The following is a 22,216-nucleotide window of genomic DNA, read 5'->3' as shown; positions in this document are numbered from 1 at the left end:
ACAACACAAATCAAAATCTATAAATAGAAAATAAACCAGGAAAAGATCAAAGAATGATGATGTGGAAGACTGAATACAAATGTCTGCGTGTGAAACTATCATTACTAATAATTTAATTCTCAGAAACTTTATGTATATATTGGCGCCAGTGTATTTTAGCATCTACATACAAGGTAACATAATTAAGCACATCTTATTTAGTTTTTATTAACAGTATCTGCTATAAGTCTTGGTTTTAAATTGCCTGGCTCACGATAGTTGCTTTTACACTTATCCGTTAGGGGGTTTTTTTTATTGGCTGCATTTAATACAATTGAGCTACTCTGTATGGGCAAGTGGCAGTAAAAGATCAGATGAAACCCCTTGACAAAAATTTTCTTTTACTTACTTATTGTGATTGAACTAAAAGAAAGCTGCAGATATTCAGACAATAATTTTCTACCGAATCAGTAGAGACTGCAGTAGTTTTTTGTGTACGGGTTTGAAAATAGTAGTATTTTTCAATTCACTAATTTGACTGAAAGTAGTCGAAGATCAATAGAGGTTTTGCCCATTTATTAGATAGGGACTTCCATGTTGTTTGCAATGCCAATCATGTAAAACATAGTGGTGATGGTGGTGTGCCACAGGACACACTCCCCTACATTGGCTAGTGTGGCCACCTCTAGAATATCAGCAACCTCAACCCTGACAGGAACCACACTATTTATTTGGAAATTTAAGACCTATGACCAAACTATAAACATGTATTGCAGCATCTGGGTATTTTGAGGTGAAAGATTAAAAGGAGATTTCTCAATAACATTACCTGGTTAATTTTTTATGCATCAGTTTTTCCAGGAAGTAACATAGTCTGCATTTTCAGCAGACAGCTTGGAATAGTTTGGGGTGGGGTTTTTTTGTCAGACTGGCAGAATATGAAAATAATAATTTCCTCAACAGGAGGGATTTAGCTGTGTAGGAGGAGAGGTAAGATGGCAGCAGATGCATTCATATGAAGTAAAGGACACTAGCTGAGAAAATGATTTCCTATTTCTCCCCTTCTATACTTCCAACCCCATCCTTATGTCAGGTATCTGTTCAGAGAACCTTTCCCTAATACTACAGCATTTATTGTGGGATTTTTTTCCCCAGGCAGGTAGACAGGGAGCCACAGGGAGGCTTCAGTTTCTGGTGTGTCACTGTTGTCAGCTTCTTCACCTTTTCTTGTTTTATTTTGTTTTGCTTTGTTTTATTTTCCAGCTAATCCTGTTCCATCCTGAACCACTGACAAACTAATAGAGAATAGAAGTTAGCTACAGAAATTTATAAAATAAAGTCCCCAGCTAAACTGGAGAAAAAAACCCCAACCCTCTGTTCTAAAATGTCTCATGTCCTTTTACTTTTCTATATAGGTCCACAAATCAATGGAAATTTTAAGAGTTAGGGGGCTGGGATAACACAACTATGCAGCAGTGAGCAGGCAAATTTAATGAGCTCAAAGTCTAATCTCCAAATGTAAGCTGTACACGTCTTGTGTATAAGGACATGTTGGAAGGCCTTTTTTCCACACATGTTTGCATGCATTCCCATTCTGGAGTTCTTTGCAGAAGGCATGAGTGTCGCCCTTCTACATTAATTTTTGTATGCATACATTCATTCACACTCATTCACTTTATCTCACCCTCATTCCTTCAAATCGTGACAAGGCTCTTAAAGGTCTTAAAGCTCTTAATGTCCGAAGCGATTTAATGGCACCAAGTTCAGAATAGCCCAAAGCATTGGCTATTAAACTAACCAATGAGACCTATAAACATACAGAAAAAATATTATTATAGAAATTGTTCTACACTGTTTATTTTAAAAGAATACAGATTCAATCAACAGAAAGGTCAACAGTGACAAATGGAAGAACACCATTCTTGCTTATACTGACATTGGAGGCCAAATCCCACAATTTTCATACTTGCTGGAAAGGCAAGAGGTCATATGAAGGCCTGTTTGAAAAAGGAACATATGCTATTAAATGTCTGTTATAGCTGGATAGGGTTTAACAGTCAGATGGAAGCACACTGTTGGTGAAGGATAAACTTTTCAGAAATATTTAAAGACAAAATAGCCATACTTTCAGTAACTTCGTTAAGGTTCAACCTTCCAAGCAATTTAAAATTCTGAATACATTAGGATAGTTTATTAACTACTGACAATATTATATTATCTATAATCACTAATAATATGCTAAATAATGTAGTGGTTAATTAGCTTTTGTTATAAATATTACTTCTAAGTCAAACACTCAGTTCATAGCAACAATAGCCAGGGTATCTATGAAATATGTATTGACAGAGGTGGTACTTTCTCACTTGCCTGACAACTCTCTCAATAATTTTTTTTTCTCTTCTAAGTATAGGAAAATATTATGGGATAGATATTAACAGATGCTAACATTATACCAGTTAGTGCTTTATTATCTACAACAGTAGTGAGCTCCTGATTCACATTACTGGGATTTTATTATAAGCCGATCCACTTCAGGAAGGAGCAATTAATTTGCTTCTCAAATGAAACAGAGTTTTAAACAGTGGTAATGTGAAAGAAATTAATTTAATTACTTTGAGCAGTTTTGGTAACAGGAGTGGGGAAATATCATACCTTACTCATATTTTACTCAGTTTTACCACCACAACCATAGAAGACACATAAATGAACATAGGCATATTTCAGTCCTTGAAAAAATCCCTCAAATGTTCATTTCTGCACCTCCATCTAGAGAGGTCTTCAAATAATTGGCTGTACAGAAATAGGCATTCACCAATAATGGTGGTAAGATTTTGCCCATTATATGAAAAGGTGGTTGCCTGTGTTACTTGTATCCATAAAGAAGAATTAGATGAATCATAAACACAGGAGTTACAAGATCATGTCTCAAAAGGACGATCTGAGAGCAGATAGAAATCAATTATTCATTACTAAGTTGCTATGTAAATTAATCTAACAGAAAATAGTATTTTAGTGAATTCATATCACTGTACCTTTCAACTGGATTACATGTAAGGATGTAATTCTTTTTATCGAAGAAAAGGCTTATTTTATTGCTGTAATAGATAAGTTTGTAAAGGAACTTGCTGTGATTTATAAGCATATTAAGAAGAAAACTTACTGATTTTCTGTAGTCTGTAACTGAAGTCTGTTCGCTTAGAAGAGATAACATTGTTTCTGCCATTACATTAATTATTGTCATTAATTATTATTAATAATTGTAATTAATAAAATTGATTTGTCCTGTGATTCTACAGTGAGAGAGTTCTTTTTTATGCTTAGCCACTCTTAATATATTACAGAGATAACAAGACATGGAATTCTCTGTATTTTTAATAGAATATTCATTGATTTACTCACATCAACAAGATACCCAGACATGACAATAAACCTTAATGTAAAGACAGAACATTTTACAGATTAAAAATAAACTATGAAATATATATGAAAAAAAAATGTCTCTCACTGGGAGAGCAAGACATTTCTTTTAAAATTTAACTCACATTAATGGCTCCTTCATTTTATATTTTTCTCCCCAAACTAGCACTGTGCCTTAGCTATCTTTCGCAAGCAAGACTCCATACAAGCTAGTTACATAGCTGTAGCTCCTGTAACTTCAGTGGCACTGTGTATATTGGCAGTTTTTAGGGTCTGATTGTAAGTCATTCTCCAGCCTAGTTTGTGCGTTCCATTTCAACCTATTTGCAGCCTTCATACCATGGTGCTAGTGCTCTTACATCATAAACCTGAAGTTGTTTCACAGAGAAATACTTTGTCTATTGTAAACAACACGTTTTCCTCTGAAAGACAGTTCAAATGAGAGGCAAAGATTTGCTTGGAATATTGTATATACAGCATAAGTATAGACAGCTGTTCTGTACTGCTCTGGTTTTCTCAGTCTTAGCTTGGTCTTCTGTCATCTGTTCCACCTGTTTTGTAGCTAGTAGGTGAGAAAATAAATGTCTCTCTACACTGATAAATAGATAAATTTCTTTCTTTTGAGACAAGAATGCATGCAGATGCAGTAATTTTAAGACATGAAAATGAAGTCCAAAAGGCAGAAAGAATTTTTACATTCATCTCCTAAAACTGGAGGGTTGTGTGTACACATTTTTGTGTACGGATCTTCTAATGTAGACTATCTGTTGCAAAAAATGTTTTGAAACTTAGCAGTCACAATTAGCCCTGCTCAAGGTCTTCAGTCAGTGTTCTCATCTGCACCAGATCATTGGTCATACAGCTCCACATTGACTTTATTTCTATTTAGGCCTAAAATTTTAATCCATATGAATTCTGTCTTACTTGCTGAGGTGGCTAATTTATGTGATTTGATTCCAGGTTCTCAGTGGCATATTGCCCTCCTCACTTCCAACACTGCTTATCCTATCTGTCATGTAGTTTAAGTGTTCAGGTATTACACTTAACTAGGAATAAAAATAAACTGCAAGGTTTGGGAAAAAAAAATCCAAAGATTTTTCCTTCCATTGAGAAGTTAATGATTTTTCTTATTTTTGAAAGATAGATACTATATTAGCAGTTTTCCAGGCAGGCATTTTTGACACTCTTGGAGACAGGACATTGGACCCAAAGTAGCCTTTCTTACACCTTATGTAGCCTGTCTTATGTTATGGTCCTATGCTAAGATAATATCACTTTTTCTATATGTACTTGGTGAATAACTCTAATTTATGGTATTTTACTGGCAAGTATTGAAAATCCATTTTGTTTAGATGCCTAATTGCAAGCATGATTCTGTTCCCTAACTTGCTGAACAAGAGCCTTAGGTTTCATGCATATATCATCTGAATATCCCTTTGATTTAATTAATTAATTTCATTAATTTGTGGATTATCCAATGTTATCATAGTGTACCATGTTAGGATACACATAAAGACATATGAGACTGTCTAGGAAGACAAAGTGATGTCTCTTTCTGTATCTGTTTTCCCAACACATCAATATGCTCATCTTCCTATGTCAGGGCAGCAGTTGCCTCTAAATGCCTCTGTGCATTCAGGGTTTAGTATATTAGTATAATGTGACCCTGATCTTTTCCAGAATGTTGCTGCTGAGTTAATTGTTCTGAAAAGCTAATAAAAAGGTTGAGAGCACAGTTTAATTAAATTACTTTTAACTGTTTTAACAAATAAGCATGAAACATTTTTAGCTATATGAAGAAATATTATATAAGCCATCAATACGACCACCTTCTAATGTACTATACAACAAGCCCAACTGGAAGGTTGTTTTGCTGCACTTAATTGCTCAAAAACTGTACCCACTGGAATTTTATCAGGCATGAGCAATTTCAGGAAGGTCAAAGATTTCATTCTACTTACAGATTCATTACTGCCCCACAGTATTTGGCAAATACGTGATTTGTTTTAAGTGTTACGTATTTCCATTTCATTCAAGTACAATTTATTAACACAGTAATTTAGAAATAAAGTGTCTATACCAAATTATAGGACTACCTTATAAAGTTTAAAAATATACAGCATAAAACAGTATCCACTTAAGATTATGTAAGATTACATATCATAGCAGAAAACTATACAAACAAATTTAATAACTGACAAACTCATTGGGTATTCCCAGATTCCCTATCTCCTTCCCTGATATACTATCTCCTAGCTTTGTATGTGGCAAGGAGTACTTAGAGTCATTACAGCTGTACATCAAAACCTAGATGTAATAAACTCATGACAGATGGCTTCTGGAAAAAGGGGTAAGAGCAAAAATCAAGGTACAGGATGACATGCTCTATAGCATCTAGTTGTCCTGGGTTAAGGTATTACTGTCTCATGCCTTTACTGGATAGTTCTGCCAGAATTAGTCTCCCCCAAAAAAGCAAATACGTCCCTGCTTCTCAGCTGCCTGCATCCAAAATTCAGTCTCTTAGCTTAAACCACTGATAAATGTGTTTGAACTGATTTACCAGATTGTGATTTTGGGTAGATAGGGCACTCCACCCAAATATCTGCTCCTTGCTACAGATATTGTTGCATCCAGCAGAAGAGTGGCGTGGAGAGGTGGCATGATGAGGTCTTAAACTGAGGTAGCCAGATGTACCAAGAGTCATCTGTCATGGCTGTAAACCGACAGAGCTGAAAATTGCCATTTCTTTGTGTAATTATTAAAATCTAATTTGGTCACAATCACTGAGAGCAACTATGGCTATTTCTCACACTGAGACACTCAGGTATGTAAGATATTAAAGGTCAAAGCCCTAAAGGACTATCAGTGTTTACTCTTGAATAATTTTAGAGGATGGAATTAAACAATTTGATTAACTTTAGTCACTTCTAATGAAGAAGGGCTCACTGGTGTTCTCACTGGGAGAATGCCACTGAATCACACCTGTTTAAACTGCCTGTTAAAGCAGTGTAGATTCTCTGCTTTTCTATAGGAAGATAACTTGAGTTCATATATTTCTTTCAAGTGCTGTCTGGTCGTGCTAAAGGAATTGCTGAATTAGCCTTAGACACAGTAAGACATTTTTTACCACTTTCTGGAACATTGAGTATCATTCTTCAAAAGTAGAATGTTCCAATATCATTTAGTCATGCTTTTGTTTATAAAATTAAAAATTATGGGTAAAAATTTGGCAAAATAAACTGCTTTATTTATGATGATGTTCTTTATAATTCTGAGAGCCTGCTCAGATAACAGCATCTCTGAGGCTGAACTATTGTTAAGAAACCATGGAGTATGGCTTAGAATAATCTGTTTAGGTTTATGTTACAAAAAGAGTAATTAAAACATGAGTTGTAGTTTATCTAAAAAAAAAAATCCCTTCTTAACATAATCCTGGAAGGGAGCATCTGTCTTCTGCATTAACATCCTCTTAAGAAAACCATTCACACTGCTCCATTCTAGTGTAGATTTTCAGGACAGAGCTAGAGATTAGCAGTATAACAAAACTAACTTGGGCAGGTTAAAAAAAAGAGAAGGTCTTCCATTTTGAGTTATGGGCCAATCTAGCTAGGTTTTTTTTCCTCTGGGAGTCACAAATCTGATATATTTCTATTATATATTCATAAGGAATAAGTATTTATGGAACCAGGATCTATGCAAACTTCTCAAGAAATATGGTAGCTTAGGCAGAAATTACTATAAATGCACATTTGCCCTGAGATGCCATCTCTCAGTTCCACACTGAGGACATGTATAGCCAATGAACTGGGTCAGATAATGTGTGAAGGCAACAGACCAAATTATTCTGGGAGTAAAACCAGCTTTGATCCCTTCTGACAACATAAGCAAGGCCTTTGCACCCAAGTATATCACAGCTGGGAAGGCAGCCAAGAAACCTTGTATTCTTTTCTATCATAAACCCTGCCAAATCATAGCTGATTTAACTATTGCAGATTGTCAGCCCATTAAAACTAATTAATTTTTAGACCAAATAGCCACTGTCTTTCTGTTTCACTAAAAATGATGACAGAATAGTTTGGGGGGACGAAGTTCTGAGAACTCAGATGAAATCTGGACCAAATGTATTGTTTCACGTGCAAAGCTGCAATGCTTGTAGAAGAAACTTGCACTATGTAGTGTATTATTTGCTAAGGAATAAGGTAGTATGATCAGAGTCCATTAAAAATAGCATGTTTCAAAATTAGGTTTTTTCCTCATAAAATCTCAAGTTTGATACATCCTGGCAACAAAATTATTAACCATGAAGAATGAACAACCTGATGGCCAGCCATCCTTTTCCTTCTGGCATATAAATGTACTTTAAATAACACATCCGGATCACTGCAGGCTATTACTAATGCAGTATAACTATACAGTGTGAATTATTTTTGCATGTTTATAAGAGGATTACTTAGTAGTAATGAGTTTTACAACATAATGGACTTTACTATAGTGAATTTTACAATAGTAAAGACTGTGTACTTACATCAACAATCAGGAAGTCCAGCCAGCACCAGGCATTAGTAAAATATATTTGAAAACCATATGCTACCCATTTTAAAAGCATTTCCAAAATGAAAATATATGTAAAAACTTTGTCAGCATATTCCAGCATGGTCTTGATAGTTTTGCGCTGTTCAATATATATATCTTCAAAGGCCTATGAAAAAAATATGTTCAGGTATTACTAATGTTTCACAGAATATACATGATAAAAATAAGGAATAAATAATAAAAAATAAATAGGTCAGAGCTAATCTTTCCCCTTGTTCTTCTGCATCCTCTTATTTTACATATTTCCCACCTTTAACCATACTACAATTTGGAGCAACTTTATGTATTCTGCCCTGTCTGGGGTTGAATATATATACATTGTATTTTCCTAATGAATGAAGAAATAAACTTAAAGCGTGAATTTTTGCCCACTGTGGTATTAAGACACTTTCACATACACACACAAAAAACCCCCTTTCTTATACAAAATCTGTTCCAGATATGGATATTCCATTCTAGAAAGCAGTTAGGGAGATTACATTTCTGTGCTCCATCATCAAACTTATGTCTAAAAGTCAAATTAAAGAGCAGTGTATTTGCCAGAATGTGCACTATGCACATTGATACTGTAGCAAACGTTCAACTTGAGTAAAGCTGGAAAGGTGGGTAATGTAATCTTGTTGGAAAGTGGTTGTTAGGTTTAATTTGCTGTCACACTCTTCCCTATCTCCTGCCTCCAAAAAAGGAAAAGAATGAAGTAATCATTCCATTTTTCGTAAGGTCTTTCATAAGCAGAATCCAAGGAGTGACTGAGCCTAGAAAGAATTAAGGACTTAAAATCATACATTTAGCTATATATTCACAGTTAACAATGGTCCTTTGTACTCAATCTCTTGACGAACATGCTGAAAAGTAGCAGGCAATTTAAATCTTGAGTAGCTGTGCTGGCTTAAATAAAATTGCGCCAGCTTTACAGCGGTAAACCACAAGTATCACTAAAAAAGTGCATGTGAAATTTAACAAACTTTTTCAAGTTTGGGCCAAGTTTCATTCCATCCTGAAATGATGGAATGCAGGTGGTTTTATACAGCTCCATGCAAAACAAGTCTTTCTGAAGCAAATCTGAATTTTGCTGTTGCTTCTAAGGAGATATCTAAATTTTTCAGCATCTGCAATTTTTTTCTACTTACTAGTGCTCCACTGCTGAGGAGAATCATGAAGACAATGAAAGTCTCAAACCAGTTGTGCTCAACTATGCTGTAGCAGGTTTTTCTAAGATTCCACCAAATTTTTCCTTTGCCATCCTCTATACTTACTTGACAACACGGAAATTTCTGCACACAACCTACATTAGATTAAGAGAGATTAGGATCCAAAAGCAAATTATTTCAAAGTCAATATTTACTGTGGTATCAACATTGTTAGAAGCTTTAACAAATTTTATAATATTTTTTTAAATTAAACACTGGAATCTTATTTTATAGGATGCTGAATATCTGAATTTAGATAAGCAATCTGGAGAGAAAACAGACAGTAGTAGACATAATTATGAGTATGGCATGTAACTGTTCCATTTGTTGATGGAGTCTCACAAAAATTAATTTGTTCCCAGTTTCAAGGGCCTTTTCAAACAACTGAAAAGCATTTTAAGAAAATAAAAGTTAATGAAGTTTCTTAGTTACAAGATGTATGCAGTGGCCAGGCAGATAAAGTTACTCAAAGTCTAAGGAAACCTTGTTTTGGCATCTGATTTCCAGCATCCTAGGCTAAGAGTATTTTCTTTTGATTGTTGAGGTCATGAACGTCCACCAGATTTGAAAGTCTCAAGAACTTAAATATGCTAGTAATAATGTAACTAGTAATAATGCCATTTTTCTAATACATTTCTTAAGTCAACAGTTATTCTACAACCTTCTGTAAAACAGGCTTCTGGTTCAAGAGCTTCTTCACTTTCAATTTCTGCTTGCTCGCCCTCTCCAGGAGGAGCAATATCAACTGTGCTGCCTTCTGATGAACTGGATGCATTTAGTTTCTGCAAGTAAAGTTCCACAGAACAATTTTTTCTCATTAGATACATATTCTGTAAAGTGATACTGAATCAAATCATGCCAATCTCTGACTTTTGAAGAACACTAAATTTATACTGATAAATATGCATCACCATAAGTAAAAACATAGTAATGACATGTACATTGTATAGTTCTGTTTCCCAGTTTATCTTCTCATAGGGAACAATTAAATATAATTTGGCTACTAACCTGATCCACGTATAAGACTTCTGAAGTATTCTCAGTGGTATTAAAACTGGAGAGCTTGCATGTACCACACTCTCGAGTTATTTCATTTTCTTTACTATACATACTGGATTACACTGAAAATGTGTCTTAGTTTTCCCAGTGAAATGAACTAACAGAAAGCTCCACACATATCTTCATGTCCACTAAAGATGGTGTTTTCACAAATATACACCATATCTGGATTTAAAAGTTGTAAATTTAATGGCATTTAATGGCAAATTTCTGCACAATTTAATTTTTGCAGAAAGCACAAATGACCGGATCCGAAATATCGTCTTTGCATTCCAGTCTCCTGTGCATATTTGGAGACCTCCTGAGGTCCTTTCCATCCCGAATTTTTCTATCATTCTACTACTTTTGTGTACAGTGAAATACTATAGTCCTTACTACGGTAAAAGCACTTCTAGATCTGATAACTGCAAGAACTGGAGAGTGATATAAAGGAACTGAAATTAAGTAACTTTTTACCAAGTACATTGAAATATGGATCAGGTCAAGCTGTTTATCAGTCATGCAAGACTGCCCATAATTTTGTCCTTTTAAGAAAGCATATTTTGAAAGGACAAACCTGCTAAAGATGCACACAACTAATGCAATAATTGGACATAGAGTTTGTAACTTTTCAGTTGTCAATACTGTTTGTGTCTTTAATTGCTTTAATCCAAAATACATTCTCTTCTACTGTGAAATAAGGCTTGTAATCAGAAAACAACATTACAAAAAGCATGGCAGTGAAATACTTCTGGTTTACACCATGTAGCAGTAATGCACAGGAATTTTGAGGGGGATCTAGAATGCGTCTCTAACTTAAATACTTTAAATTGTACAGGCACTGATGTAACAAAAAGGCATTTGGTCACAGATTGGATTTGTGGTTTCAGCTGAGCAGATCTGGTCATGCCCTTTGACCTGTATGAAGACCCTTCTATACAAATTTTTGAGAGAATGCTTAATACCCATTACTTTTCACATTTAGTTTTCAAGATAGTGACATTTTTAGAATATTAAAAAAAATACTGTTCAGATGATTTGAATTATTTTGCAACAAATAATAAAGAATAACTTTTTAAAAAGGTATTTCCATGTATTCTCTTCTTCAGAGACACTGCTGCAAATTAAAACTAGTTATTTAACTTTTCAGTTAAAACCCAGTCCCTTCAGGAAAATGCATTGGGAGCGAAGGGCTTTTTTCTGCCAGAAATGAAGTAAATGGCACATATATCTTTACATAGTTTGGTAAGCAGTTCTTTCCTCATATTCAACTCTTACATGAGATGAATGAAGTTTAAAAAAAAATTCATGTTGGGTGATGGATAATTTCAGGGTTAAGTTTCAAGAAGCTGCTCTTCACACACACGTGCAAATGTAGTCAATATAGGGTCACTCAAACCTCAGGTTGCATGGCTGTTACTGCATTGTGGCCAAAAAAAAAGGACTTGTCGCATAATAGAAAAGATTTCTGACAAGCACACAGGTATGAGTTTGAAAACCATTCTTTCCCTTTTTAAATATCATGATCTGTCATACATGGAAAAACACACTGACAAATGTGAAAAGATTTGGATAAATACATTGAGATTTGGATGTTTCAATGGTTAATTTTTGCTTAGTAAACATGTTAAAATATCATGTTTCCTTTTTCATACTGCACTTCCTCTGTGATTTCCAAAATTTATATATATAAAATAGTTACAGCCATATTGCCTCTAAATTGAATCATTTTATTACTGGTCATGTAGATCAGTAAGTCTGAAATAAAATATTGTGTACCTCATATAGTGAGAATATTTTAAACTTCGCTTTCTGTATTACATTTACAGACCAAAATGCACATTAATGTACACTATATTAAGCATTATTAGCACACCACCTTATTATCCACCCATCCTCTTTTAAAAAAGATATAAGACTTGTGAATTAACTCTCTTCTTATATATCATTGTAATACAAAGAAATAAGAAGTCTGAAACCTGTCACTGAAATTATAGGCAGTTTCTTCATTAAATAAAAACCAAATATTGTGAAAATAATAATCTGTCACATTCAAGTTAGGAAAATTAAAACTAATTCATGGCCTGATCCATCATCATTAAATCAATTACTGACTTAATAGTAGCAAGATAAAGGTTCATAGTAAGTGTCAATTATTAACCTATATGAGTGCCAATTAAAAGGCAGTCAATTTTTTAACTGCATCTTCCCATGTAAACTGTTGCAGATAGTCCTGTCAGCATAGTTGCTAAAAACCAAGTGACAGAAGTGCAATTTATAATCGGTACGAACAAAACCTACTAGAATTCTCTTCATTATTTTTCACAGAAAGTATTCTCTTCATTATTTTTCAAATAATCTCAAACAATTGCATTATAAAAAAACCTCATTAAGTTAATAAACTCCTCTTCTTTGCTTCAAGACCCTAAATTAGAAAAGAACCATTGCATTTTAAATAAAGTGACTTTAATGATCTTTTTTTCCTAGCAATAAAACTAATAGGAAACTCAGATACATGATGGATTAACACAATCTTCTTTTCACCTCATAAATGTGATTATCAGCTTCTAGAACACGCCATGCCCTGTAAATACTTATTTGCATCTTCAGTGATATCACATTTTCCTTTACAAGGATACATTTGAAAGCAATTGCTTATGATGCAGCATTCTCAAGGCCTGAATCAGCAAAACAACATGCTTGACTAGAGCAGAAGCCCGAGCAATACTGTGGAAATCACACACAAAAATAAAATAAAAAATAAGACTACCTCAGTGGGATTATGTTTTTCTGAAAATAGTATTATAAATATTATTGTATAGGATATAACATAAAAAAATGCTTCATCACCAACCCAAATACTTGGTTAACATATGTATAATCAGCCTCCATACTGTCCTTTCAGAGCAGTGCATCTCTTTTCAACAGCTTAGATCATTAAAACAAGCTTTGACCAACAGCATGTTAATGTGCCCATTTACAAGAAAATGCATTCACTTAACACCTGGTCTTGCTCTCATTTGATTTTATTCTAGATTTCAGTAAGAGCAAGAGCAGGCTACTAAAATTTTAAGCTTTACAAACGGCTTCATGATTCAAGTGACAATAAAATAAAGGGATTCAGCCATTACAAATTGCCTTTAGTAATTCAGCCATGTGGTTTTATCCTTTGAATCTTGAAAGCTGCACTGTAATTGAGTGAAAAAATATAAAATAATGGGGATCAATGATTCCAAAGTGATTCTAAACTGACTTTAAATCTCAGATCTTATGATATTTGACTTTTATATTATATTAAGAAAACCACTTTAAAAATCTCTTTCCTTAGAGTTTTATTTGATATTTGAAGCATATCTTGGTTTAAAATTTAATCCGTAAAATCTGAGAATTTTCAGAATACACACCAATATGAATTTCTTTTGGCATCTCTGGACAATTTATACTATGATATAATATAGGTAGCTCATACTACACTATAATCAATGGTACAAAACAAACTATTTGGTTATCCTTTTGAAGCCCATGTGAGACTCTGCCTGAAGGAAACAGCTTTGAATCTTGCTATAGGACGGAAATCTCAATCCCAACAAAATTTTGATGCCTAGTTTCACCACGATAATTTGACCTCCTTAGTTTCACGTAACTTTGGCTCCTGTGCAATATTTGCTGTCCCTATTCCTGACAGCTCTGCCAATTATGCATCAATGGAAATTATACTTGCCTATAATGAAAGAAAACCAGGGTAAATATATATGGAATTTTATAAAAATGATGCCAACTACTCCATAGTCTTTCTAACTTACACCAAGTAAAGTCCCCCAACTCATTCACAGACTGTTATCGTGAAACACATTCCAAAATACCACTATTTATGCAGGAGTTTAAAGTTTAAGAAAAGAGTATTAAGAGTATTTGTGAAATGCTTTGCTTTGAGAGTTTTTTAAGGGGGGTTATTTGCTAAGTATAATTTTAGCAATTACAAAACTGTTTGCTCTGCTTACAGTTTATAAAACTCAAGATATGCACTGCCCAAATGAATACAGCATGTAGTTTGTAGCATCTTGAAGATCTGCATTACAGTGCATTGTAGATTTAAAAGTATAAAAGTGTAATTTTTATGCAAGTAGCTACTGCAATAGTTTAAATGTTATTCATTAAGGAGCTGAAGTTGTGACAGTAATCATTACATAAATCACTTAATACATTTCATTAAATATTTACATTTATAAGGGCTGAATCAAAAAGGGTTGTTTTTATTTTTTAAAAACTGTGCATGCTCCCTTTTTCTTTGGCCTCGTTAACGTATAACATTCCAGTACTTTTATTATCCATACTTCAAAACCTGTAGAGCATGCAGTTATTGCTAAAGACTGTATTAAAATATCCAGAAAAATCACTAGCAGAGTTAAAAAATGTATGTCGGGGTTGCCAATCCCACCTGACCATGCTGTGATGTGAGTCCCATGACTCAGCAGAGAGCAGCTGTGCATTTTTCTACTGTCTTGCAATGGATAGGGAAGGTACATAGCTGAATAGCATGCAGGCCAGTCAAAATCCATTAAAAAGTGATTATATATATATATACATATATATGTATAACTTGCTTAGGTAACCTGTGTGAAAGTGGTGACACGTTGCTCTACCTGGTTAAAAAGCACCAGAGCTGCATTCTTGATTGCTCCAGCTTGGTTTTACCCCTGTGAGAAGTAAGAATGGTAGGTAGTGAAGTTCAAGACACAGGATCTCTAGTTCTCCTCTTTTTGGAATCTCTAATTCAAACATGGCTTTAATAGAATTAAAACATAATTATTAAATATTTTATGATCAGTTGGCAAAAAGGGAAATACATACCACCGGAAATGTTCAACAAACTTTTCTACAGAACTTGTTGGTTTATTTTAGAGAAATAAGAAATGCAGAAGCTAGACCTAATAATCCGCACTCTGAAATTGTGATTCATAAATAAAAATGCAATTAATTAAACTGATAAAGACACGGTTAGCAGATTTGAAATGTATTCCAGTATTTATATAGTGCTTAATGCATATTAATGAAAATTTTAAGGTTTTTTTTGGTTTAATGTTCTAGTCTTCATTTAACTGACTATGTGATTACCTCTTTTATTTGCAAAATATGTACGTACAGTAAGCAAAATACTTTGAAGATGTATGTCTTCCCATTCCTCCTTCATCCTCTAATAATGGTGGTAGAACTTATAGATCTCAATGAAAATAAACCTCCTTAATTTCTGTTCAAATTAAATGTGATGAAGTATTATATTGTGTAAGTTTCTAGTTTAGATTTAGTATGCCGTATAATTCAGACTCTATAATCTCTCATTGTTTCAAAAGAGGATTGGATTGGTGTCTGGACAGTGGCCCATCAGTGTATCCAGAGATATGGTTTCATTCATTAGTTATCCACAGCTGGTCCATAACTTAAAGAATCTGTGACTTTTGAAGATAGTATCCCAGAATTGGTCAGTCTTAGAAAAGGAGGATTTAGATTGTGGGATATTTTAAAAGAAATGTGATAAAAAATCATCCAACAAATTGATCAAATCACTACTGGGTATGTTTTGGCTAAGAAATTTATTGAAGCCCAATGGCAATGCTTAACTTTTGGGAATGCAATAACTGTGTTCCTGTCTTTTTACTTCACCTAGTCACAAAGGCACTAGTGAAGCCAGTCAGAAAATGGAACTTATTCCTTGTTTTGAAAATTCAGTGGATTAGATGATGAAGGATATTTTTCATTTTATTAAAACCATCTGTTGTGATTTCAGAAATTAATTGAGCAGCCTTACTTCTCCAATCTGAATTTCTACTTACTGTACATATACTGTAGATAGAAAGCCTTTTGGAATTCCGAATTATAGAGACCTGTAGGTATATGTATTTCTTTAGTTGTGAAATAAGCTTTCCATAACTTATGAATATCTTTGAAATTACTTTTCCATGTTTAAATTCAAACTTTTTTCATAAAGTTGTGATTCAGATATAATGAAAAGTTGTTAAGTGGTACAGAAATACAATAGTTAGGAGTCATATTTGGTAAGATTAACATAGTCTGTTCATTTCACTGATTAGCAGGCATTTTTTATAATAGAAACAGCATTCACTGTTAACTTTAAAAAACTTTAAAAAACACCAAATTGTCCCCCTTAGTTACTTCTAATTTTCTTATTATCTTCAAAGTTAATTATCTCGAGTATCTTGTTTTCAGAGCAGAAATCTCTTATTTCTGATGGTTATTTCATTGGGTATTGCACTTCTGTTTTCTGATAGCAGATATTAAAAAAAATCCTCCTTCAAACTATCAATGAAATGTTCGCATCTTTCAGGTACTTTCAGCCAACTATTATTCTAAAGCAGTGGGTAACTTTTAAATCTAATAAATGTTATTGTTCTGTTTCATCCAAACAGAGACTTCTCAAATTTCTAGTGATATGTATTAGAAAGATCTTGTTTAGGCCTGGAACTTGCAACCAGGTTTCAGGATAGATTATGGCAGATTTGGGAAGTTATTAACTAGCAAATTAATTAGAAAGTGTTTTTATGAAAGGGAGAAGGAAAAAAAAGGAACCAGCCTCCCAAAAGAAACTTGGTAGCTAGAGTTATTTTGTACCATAGTATATCTGATAATAAAAATAGGACAAATTACAATTTGTTCATCAGTCACCCGCAGTTACAATTTCTATAGTAATTACCTGTTCTTGGCATATTCCTCAGGAGCACACAGCCCCTACCCCACTTCTAGCATGACCTGTTATTGCTGACAGACTTTAAATAATCATTCTGCTCTTAACATCAGTGACGGTCAGTAAGACACCAGAAAAAAATGGTTCATTTTACAGTTCCTGTGCAGATCTAGCTTCCCACAGCTCTGTTGTTAAATAAAAAGTTATTAAAGGGGATGCCTCCTGAGGGTATTTTAAGTGCTAAGTACTGCCACAGTTAAGGCAGGGAAAGTTCTGCCCCATCTCTTACCCCTCCTTTTGAAGACCAGGCCTTCTCCTAGCAGGAATGTTGTCTCAGTGGTATCCCTTGAGCAGCAAAATAAAGCAAATGATGGTGTACTGTTCTAGAGAGGTAACTTAAACACTGCACCAATATACTCTTTATTTTCCTCAAAAGACAATCAAAGGCAGCAATCAAAGATTCAACAGTACTGTTGACTTGGTAGGAGAAGACTGGAATTCTTCACAAATTCCTGTCACATGTCAGAGCATCCGTTCATATATTACCAAAGCAGGTGGATTTTTATACACACAATTAAAAAAAAGCACTTTATCCTTTCCCTAAAAATCATCCAGAAGGAATGGAATAAGGAATCCAGAACAGAAACTGCAATTAATATAGAATTCACCATTTTCAGGGCACTGGTAAGAAATTCCTGTCTTATTAGATACTGTTCACAGTATGTACACTTGCACTGTACGAATACATGTCAAACAGTTAAACGCTAAACAGTTGTGTGTGAGCAGAACTTGAGGGAAGCACTATTGCTCCAGCTTCGCAATGGTAATGATTATTATATTCTATGGAAATCTTGAGGCTCCACAGAAGTCCTAAACTTATCCTATCCCCAGTGAAGATTTCTCCACGAGTTCTTAATATAAACACCATCCACCTTTTACTGGTGGATTTCCCACAGTCACCTGAAATTTTCACTTTCAAATTGCTTATACTGACTTTTGGATTTGGTTTCTCTTCCTAAAGACATATGGATACATCTAAAGTCCATAAAAAAAGGCAAAATCCCTTTTGATTTATTACGGTCCTGAAACTTCAGGATGGCGTTAGAAGAAAAAAGCATGATGCTTGAATCAAGCAAAGATGGGAATGAACAGAGCAATTGACTTGTGAAAGTCATCTTGAAATTGGTATCATTCAGAACTTCTCAGGACAACAAGGGCTTTTACTCCATTTACTTGGGATGTACTTACATCATATATTCACTTGGAAAGCAGAGGAGTTTCTGCCTTTGCATTGCATTTTGTTTTGTCCTCAGCTGTTCTGATAGAATATATGGCAGTACACTGTAAACTGAACCATTCAATCTATCTTAAAGAAGAAATGAGCAAATAATACCTATGGGATGATGTTATTTAACTTACATGACTCCAGTGACATGCCTTATAGTATAGACCCACAAGGAGTATAGCAGAGAAAGTGGTAAAGACTGCCAGGGGATCAGGAGGTGGATGGGAACTTCCCAAGCCAGCTCTGCTGCTGAGGCTAACATGTCACATAACCACACATTTAGCATCTGCACAGCTTATAAGCCTCCCAACTTCCTACTGCATATTACAAACTTTTTTTAAAAAGTAATATATTCGGGAAATTTTTAGGCATGTAACTTGATAAGATGGAGTTACTAGGAAGGCATTCATCACTGTATTTATCAAAACTAAACACAAGGAAAGCAGAAAATTTATAGTAAAATGTCATTTTAAAGAACATCAGAATATATAAGAAGACTTAGAAGACTTTGCTAAAGGTTCATTGGAAAAGACAATTAACTTTTATTAGATCAGCTTACGTGAAAAATACTTAACTTTCAGACCCAGAGTCACTCTGAAAGCTTTTTTTCTTATACTAGTTGATCTCATAAATTATATCACTTTACACTTAAATTGTCATGGATAAGCACTACTGCTATACTATCTTATACATCTGCATTGAAAATGTCTCATAACTGAGCAACTCAGATGATAGAATATCTTGCTCTTAATCTTACAATTGTTATGCAGAATAACCTTCTTTGCAGTTGCAAATAAACACACACTCTTTATGTTCCTTTATGTTCTTTAGCAAAAACCCCATACTATGATTACCTGGATCATGGCTGTCCATTAATGTTATGTGGTATAGTTTGGTATTGCTGAGGAATAGAGCATTATGTGCAAATATGGCAGCTATACAGCTATGATACAGTCATGAATGCAGGGCTTCTTCATAGAACTTTCTTTACGGTAAACAAACCCTGTTGTATTAATGAGCTATCACACAACATCATAGCTTCTAATCTAATTGAAAACATATTTATCCATGGTTCCTGATCCCTTAAACCTCAGAGTTCCTACATTTCTAATGGCATTGAATATAATTATATTCTGCTAATGCATTTATTAGCTTGTCATTGATCATTACTCCAACATACAAAGTTTTCCTTGAATACCATTATCACCTGTTCATGATCACTTCTGGTATTTGAGCCACTTATATTTTGAGACACATGGCTTCTGGTTTTTAGACCAACTTCTGTCTCTTTGCACAATAACAATAGCATAAGGCTTTCAAGTAAACTGTTTCCACATGCATCAAGATTATTCTGCTCTCCAGGATAACATGAGATACTGCTTTACCATGACATTGATTGGTATCTGGATTACTTTGATTCAGCCAGCCATAGTCTCTGAACACAAAATCTATACGAATATTACTCACAAAACTTTTTAAATAATCCAGAATATATCACTGATTTATGATGTCTCAAGGTTCATTTTTAGAACTACCCTAAATACAGAAAAACATTTTTTTTTCTCCACTTATATTTGATTGGGTATGCAAAGCTGTATACTCTTGATTGTTCCTTAGCCTTCTACAATACTTTTATTCCATAAATCCTGATCGCATTATAGGTACTACAGAAAGAATGCTTTATGAAATGTGTGCTAGTCCTAAAACCTCATAAAATTGTGAAAGAAATAATCATACTTAAAATTATACAACTTCCAAATGCTAATAGAGTATTAAAAACATAAACTCTAAGGACCCCCTAGTATACCATCATGTAGGGTAATTTTTTTCTTGAATTATAATTACATATAATAATAAAATATGTATTTACATGGGATAAGATGGTTTTTAAACAATTCTAAATATGCAATTAAGAAATATGTAAATGCATGACTACAATTTAATTGTTAAGATATGAAAAATTCTACCTGTTTGCTTTCTTCCAGATCAGATTCGCTGCTAAATTCTTCTGTATTTAAATTTTCAAAATCTGATTCTCCAACTGCAATTGGCACTGTCACAGTGAGGCCTGGGTTGTTTATGAATGACATGTAATCGTTTTCATCAGTTACGTATTTTTCCACACTGCTGCCTGTGCCTACACCACTAGTGGTTCCATTCCCATCTTTAAGATAATTCAGATCTTTGCTTATTTCAACAGCAGTATGATTGGAAATGCAGCTGTCTTTCTTGTTGTTTAGCTCTTCAAGTGCTTTGATTTCCTCTAAAGCTTTCTGCTTTCTAACGAAGGCTTTTTGGATGAACTCCTGTATCTTTTTTTTAACATAATCTATTCCCTTCTGAATCCTTGCCACAGCAATTTGGAGATTGTTCATTTCATTATCATCATCGGTAGCAGCAAGGTTGTCTGAACTAAATGAGCTCAGCAGCAAGGCCAGAAATAGGTTCAATACCTAAAAGATGAGAGAATACAGCTGTATAGTAAATACATACATATAAGAAGTGAGTATTTTTACAGGATACTGTCAAGTAGCACACACTGTTTTGAAAAACAACATTCACTAATTTTAGACAACCATATAGCACCTTAAATTACAAAAGATCTCCTTACTTGTTTTGATCAGTATTCACTCAGAAGATGAAAACAGACAAGCTAATACCTAAATATTTTAAACTGTTGATCTTTGTTTGAAGCAGCATGGTTGCTTAGACTCTAAAATTTAAAAAAAGTTACAAAAATGCGAGCTATACACATTCATCAGAGGTTTGAAAGGCTTCTGCCTAAATCTCTTAAAATCTCTTGGAATTTAAGTAGACTTAAATAAATTCATAAAATTAGATGGGTTTCTGTGATGCAGATATTTTAGAAACTTATATCAGTTAATGCTATAATAACCTACTTACACTTTCTAACTACTATTTGGAAGATTATACCATGAGGCTGTGATTTTCTGTTAATTCTGGGCTTGTCTCTCAAATTGTATAAAGCTTGTCATAAAAGGATAAAAGGAATATTTTAAAATTAATTTTACACTTTAATCTCTATTATTTATAATACTACTATATTATTTGTAATTGGATTTTTTTCCTTTTTCACTTGGCAAAAAATGAAAATTTTGTTTGCGCTTATGTAGGAATTCAAAATAAAACCGACTTCTTCCATCAGCAGTTAACAATCTTGGCACCAGTATTGCCTGAGAACTGTGGGGTTTTGCCTCAGAATTCAAACATCATTATTGTTGTTTTAATATAATCTCCTATAAACTGTAGCTATTTCACTAAAGCTTACAAACAGTTAATAATTTCAAACTTTCATTCTGATATACCACCAGGCATCAAAAGTTGTCATGATATGGCAAAACAGTGTAAATAAACTTCCCCCTTGTTAAATGTGTTAGGTCTCTTATTTGTACTCTCTATGAGATTTAATTCTGCAGACTTTCACAAGTCCAGAAAAGAACCTGAATGTGAAAAGACACTTGGAAGAAAGACGACAATATGAATCTGAAACAGTATTTCTATGCTGAAGCTAATGCTAAAAAAAATAGTAGAGCAGGTTACTGATCATAAATAGCTTTCTGGGGCTCTGCACATTTCTGCTGATATAATGTCGAGATTGCAAGGTCATGTAAACAACTAGGATACAAACATTTTGAATTCTATTTTATAAAAATTTAAATCATGTTAAAACATATCACTAAAGGAAGAGAATTTTGAGCGGTAATGAAATATAGTTTTTAGGCATATCAGAATGAACTGCAAACATTAACTGTAAAAGAAACTTAAAAATAAAGTAAAAATGGTGCATTCCAATTATAATCCTGATTTCTAAGAAGTTCTCCCCAATTCAATATTTATTAATTGAACCTTTGGCATTTTAACTTGTCAGCTTGAATTAAAATTTTTCTATAAAGGTTTTTTCTATAATTTTGAGTTAGAAGCTTTCAAACACCTTTTTAGGATGGACATCCAATCACTTATTTCATTTTTGTTTTTTACACCTACACAGGCCAA

General features: G+C 33.8%; 1 protein-coding gene across 16 annotated transcripts in view; it reads right to left on the bottom strand.

Moving 5' to 3' along the window:
- Positions 1-22,216, bottom strand: part of LOC142414285 (sodium channel protein type 2 subunit alpha-like) — a 67,973-nt gene that overhangs the window by 10,975 nt on the left and 34,782 nt on the right. For all 16 annotated transcript variants that reach the window (XM_075511303.1, XM_075511304.1, XM_075511320.1 and 13 more), the window contains 5 exons: positions 20,170-20,655; positions 9,841-9,961; positions 9,120-9,274; positions 7,922-8,095; positions 1,664-1,786 (listed from right to left, as the gene is read on the bottom strand). In XM_075511303.1, coding sequence (XP_075367418.1) covers positions 1,664-1,786; positions 7,922-8,095; positions 9,120-9,274; positions 9,841-9,961; positions 20,170-20,655 — 1,059 coding nt within the window. The remainder of the gene's footprint in view (positions 1-1,663; positions 1,787-7,921; positions 8,096-9,119; positions 9,275-9,840; positions 9,962-20,169; positions 20,656-22,216) is intronic.

Source organism: Mycteria americana, chromosome 9, assembly GCF_035582795.1.
Source record: "Mycteria americana isolate JAX WOST 10 ecotype Jacksonville Zoo and Gardens chromosome 9, USCA_MyAme_1.0, whole genome shotgun sequence".
NCBI lineage: Eukaryota > Metazoa > Chordata > Aves > Ciconiiformes > Ciconiidae > Mycteria > Mycteria americana.
Note: the sequence above shows the minus strand (reverse complement) of the source record. Positions and strands in the feature narration are given on the sequence as shown.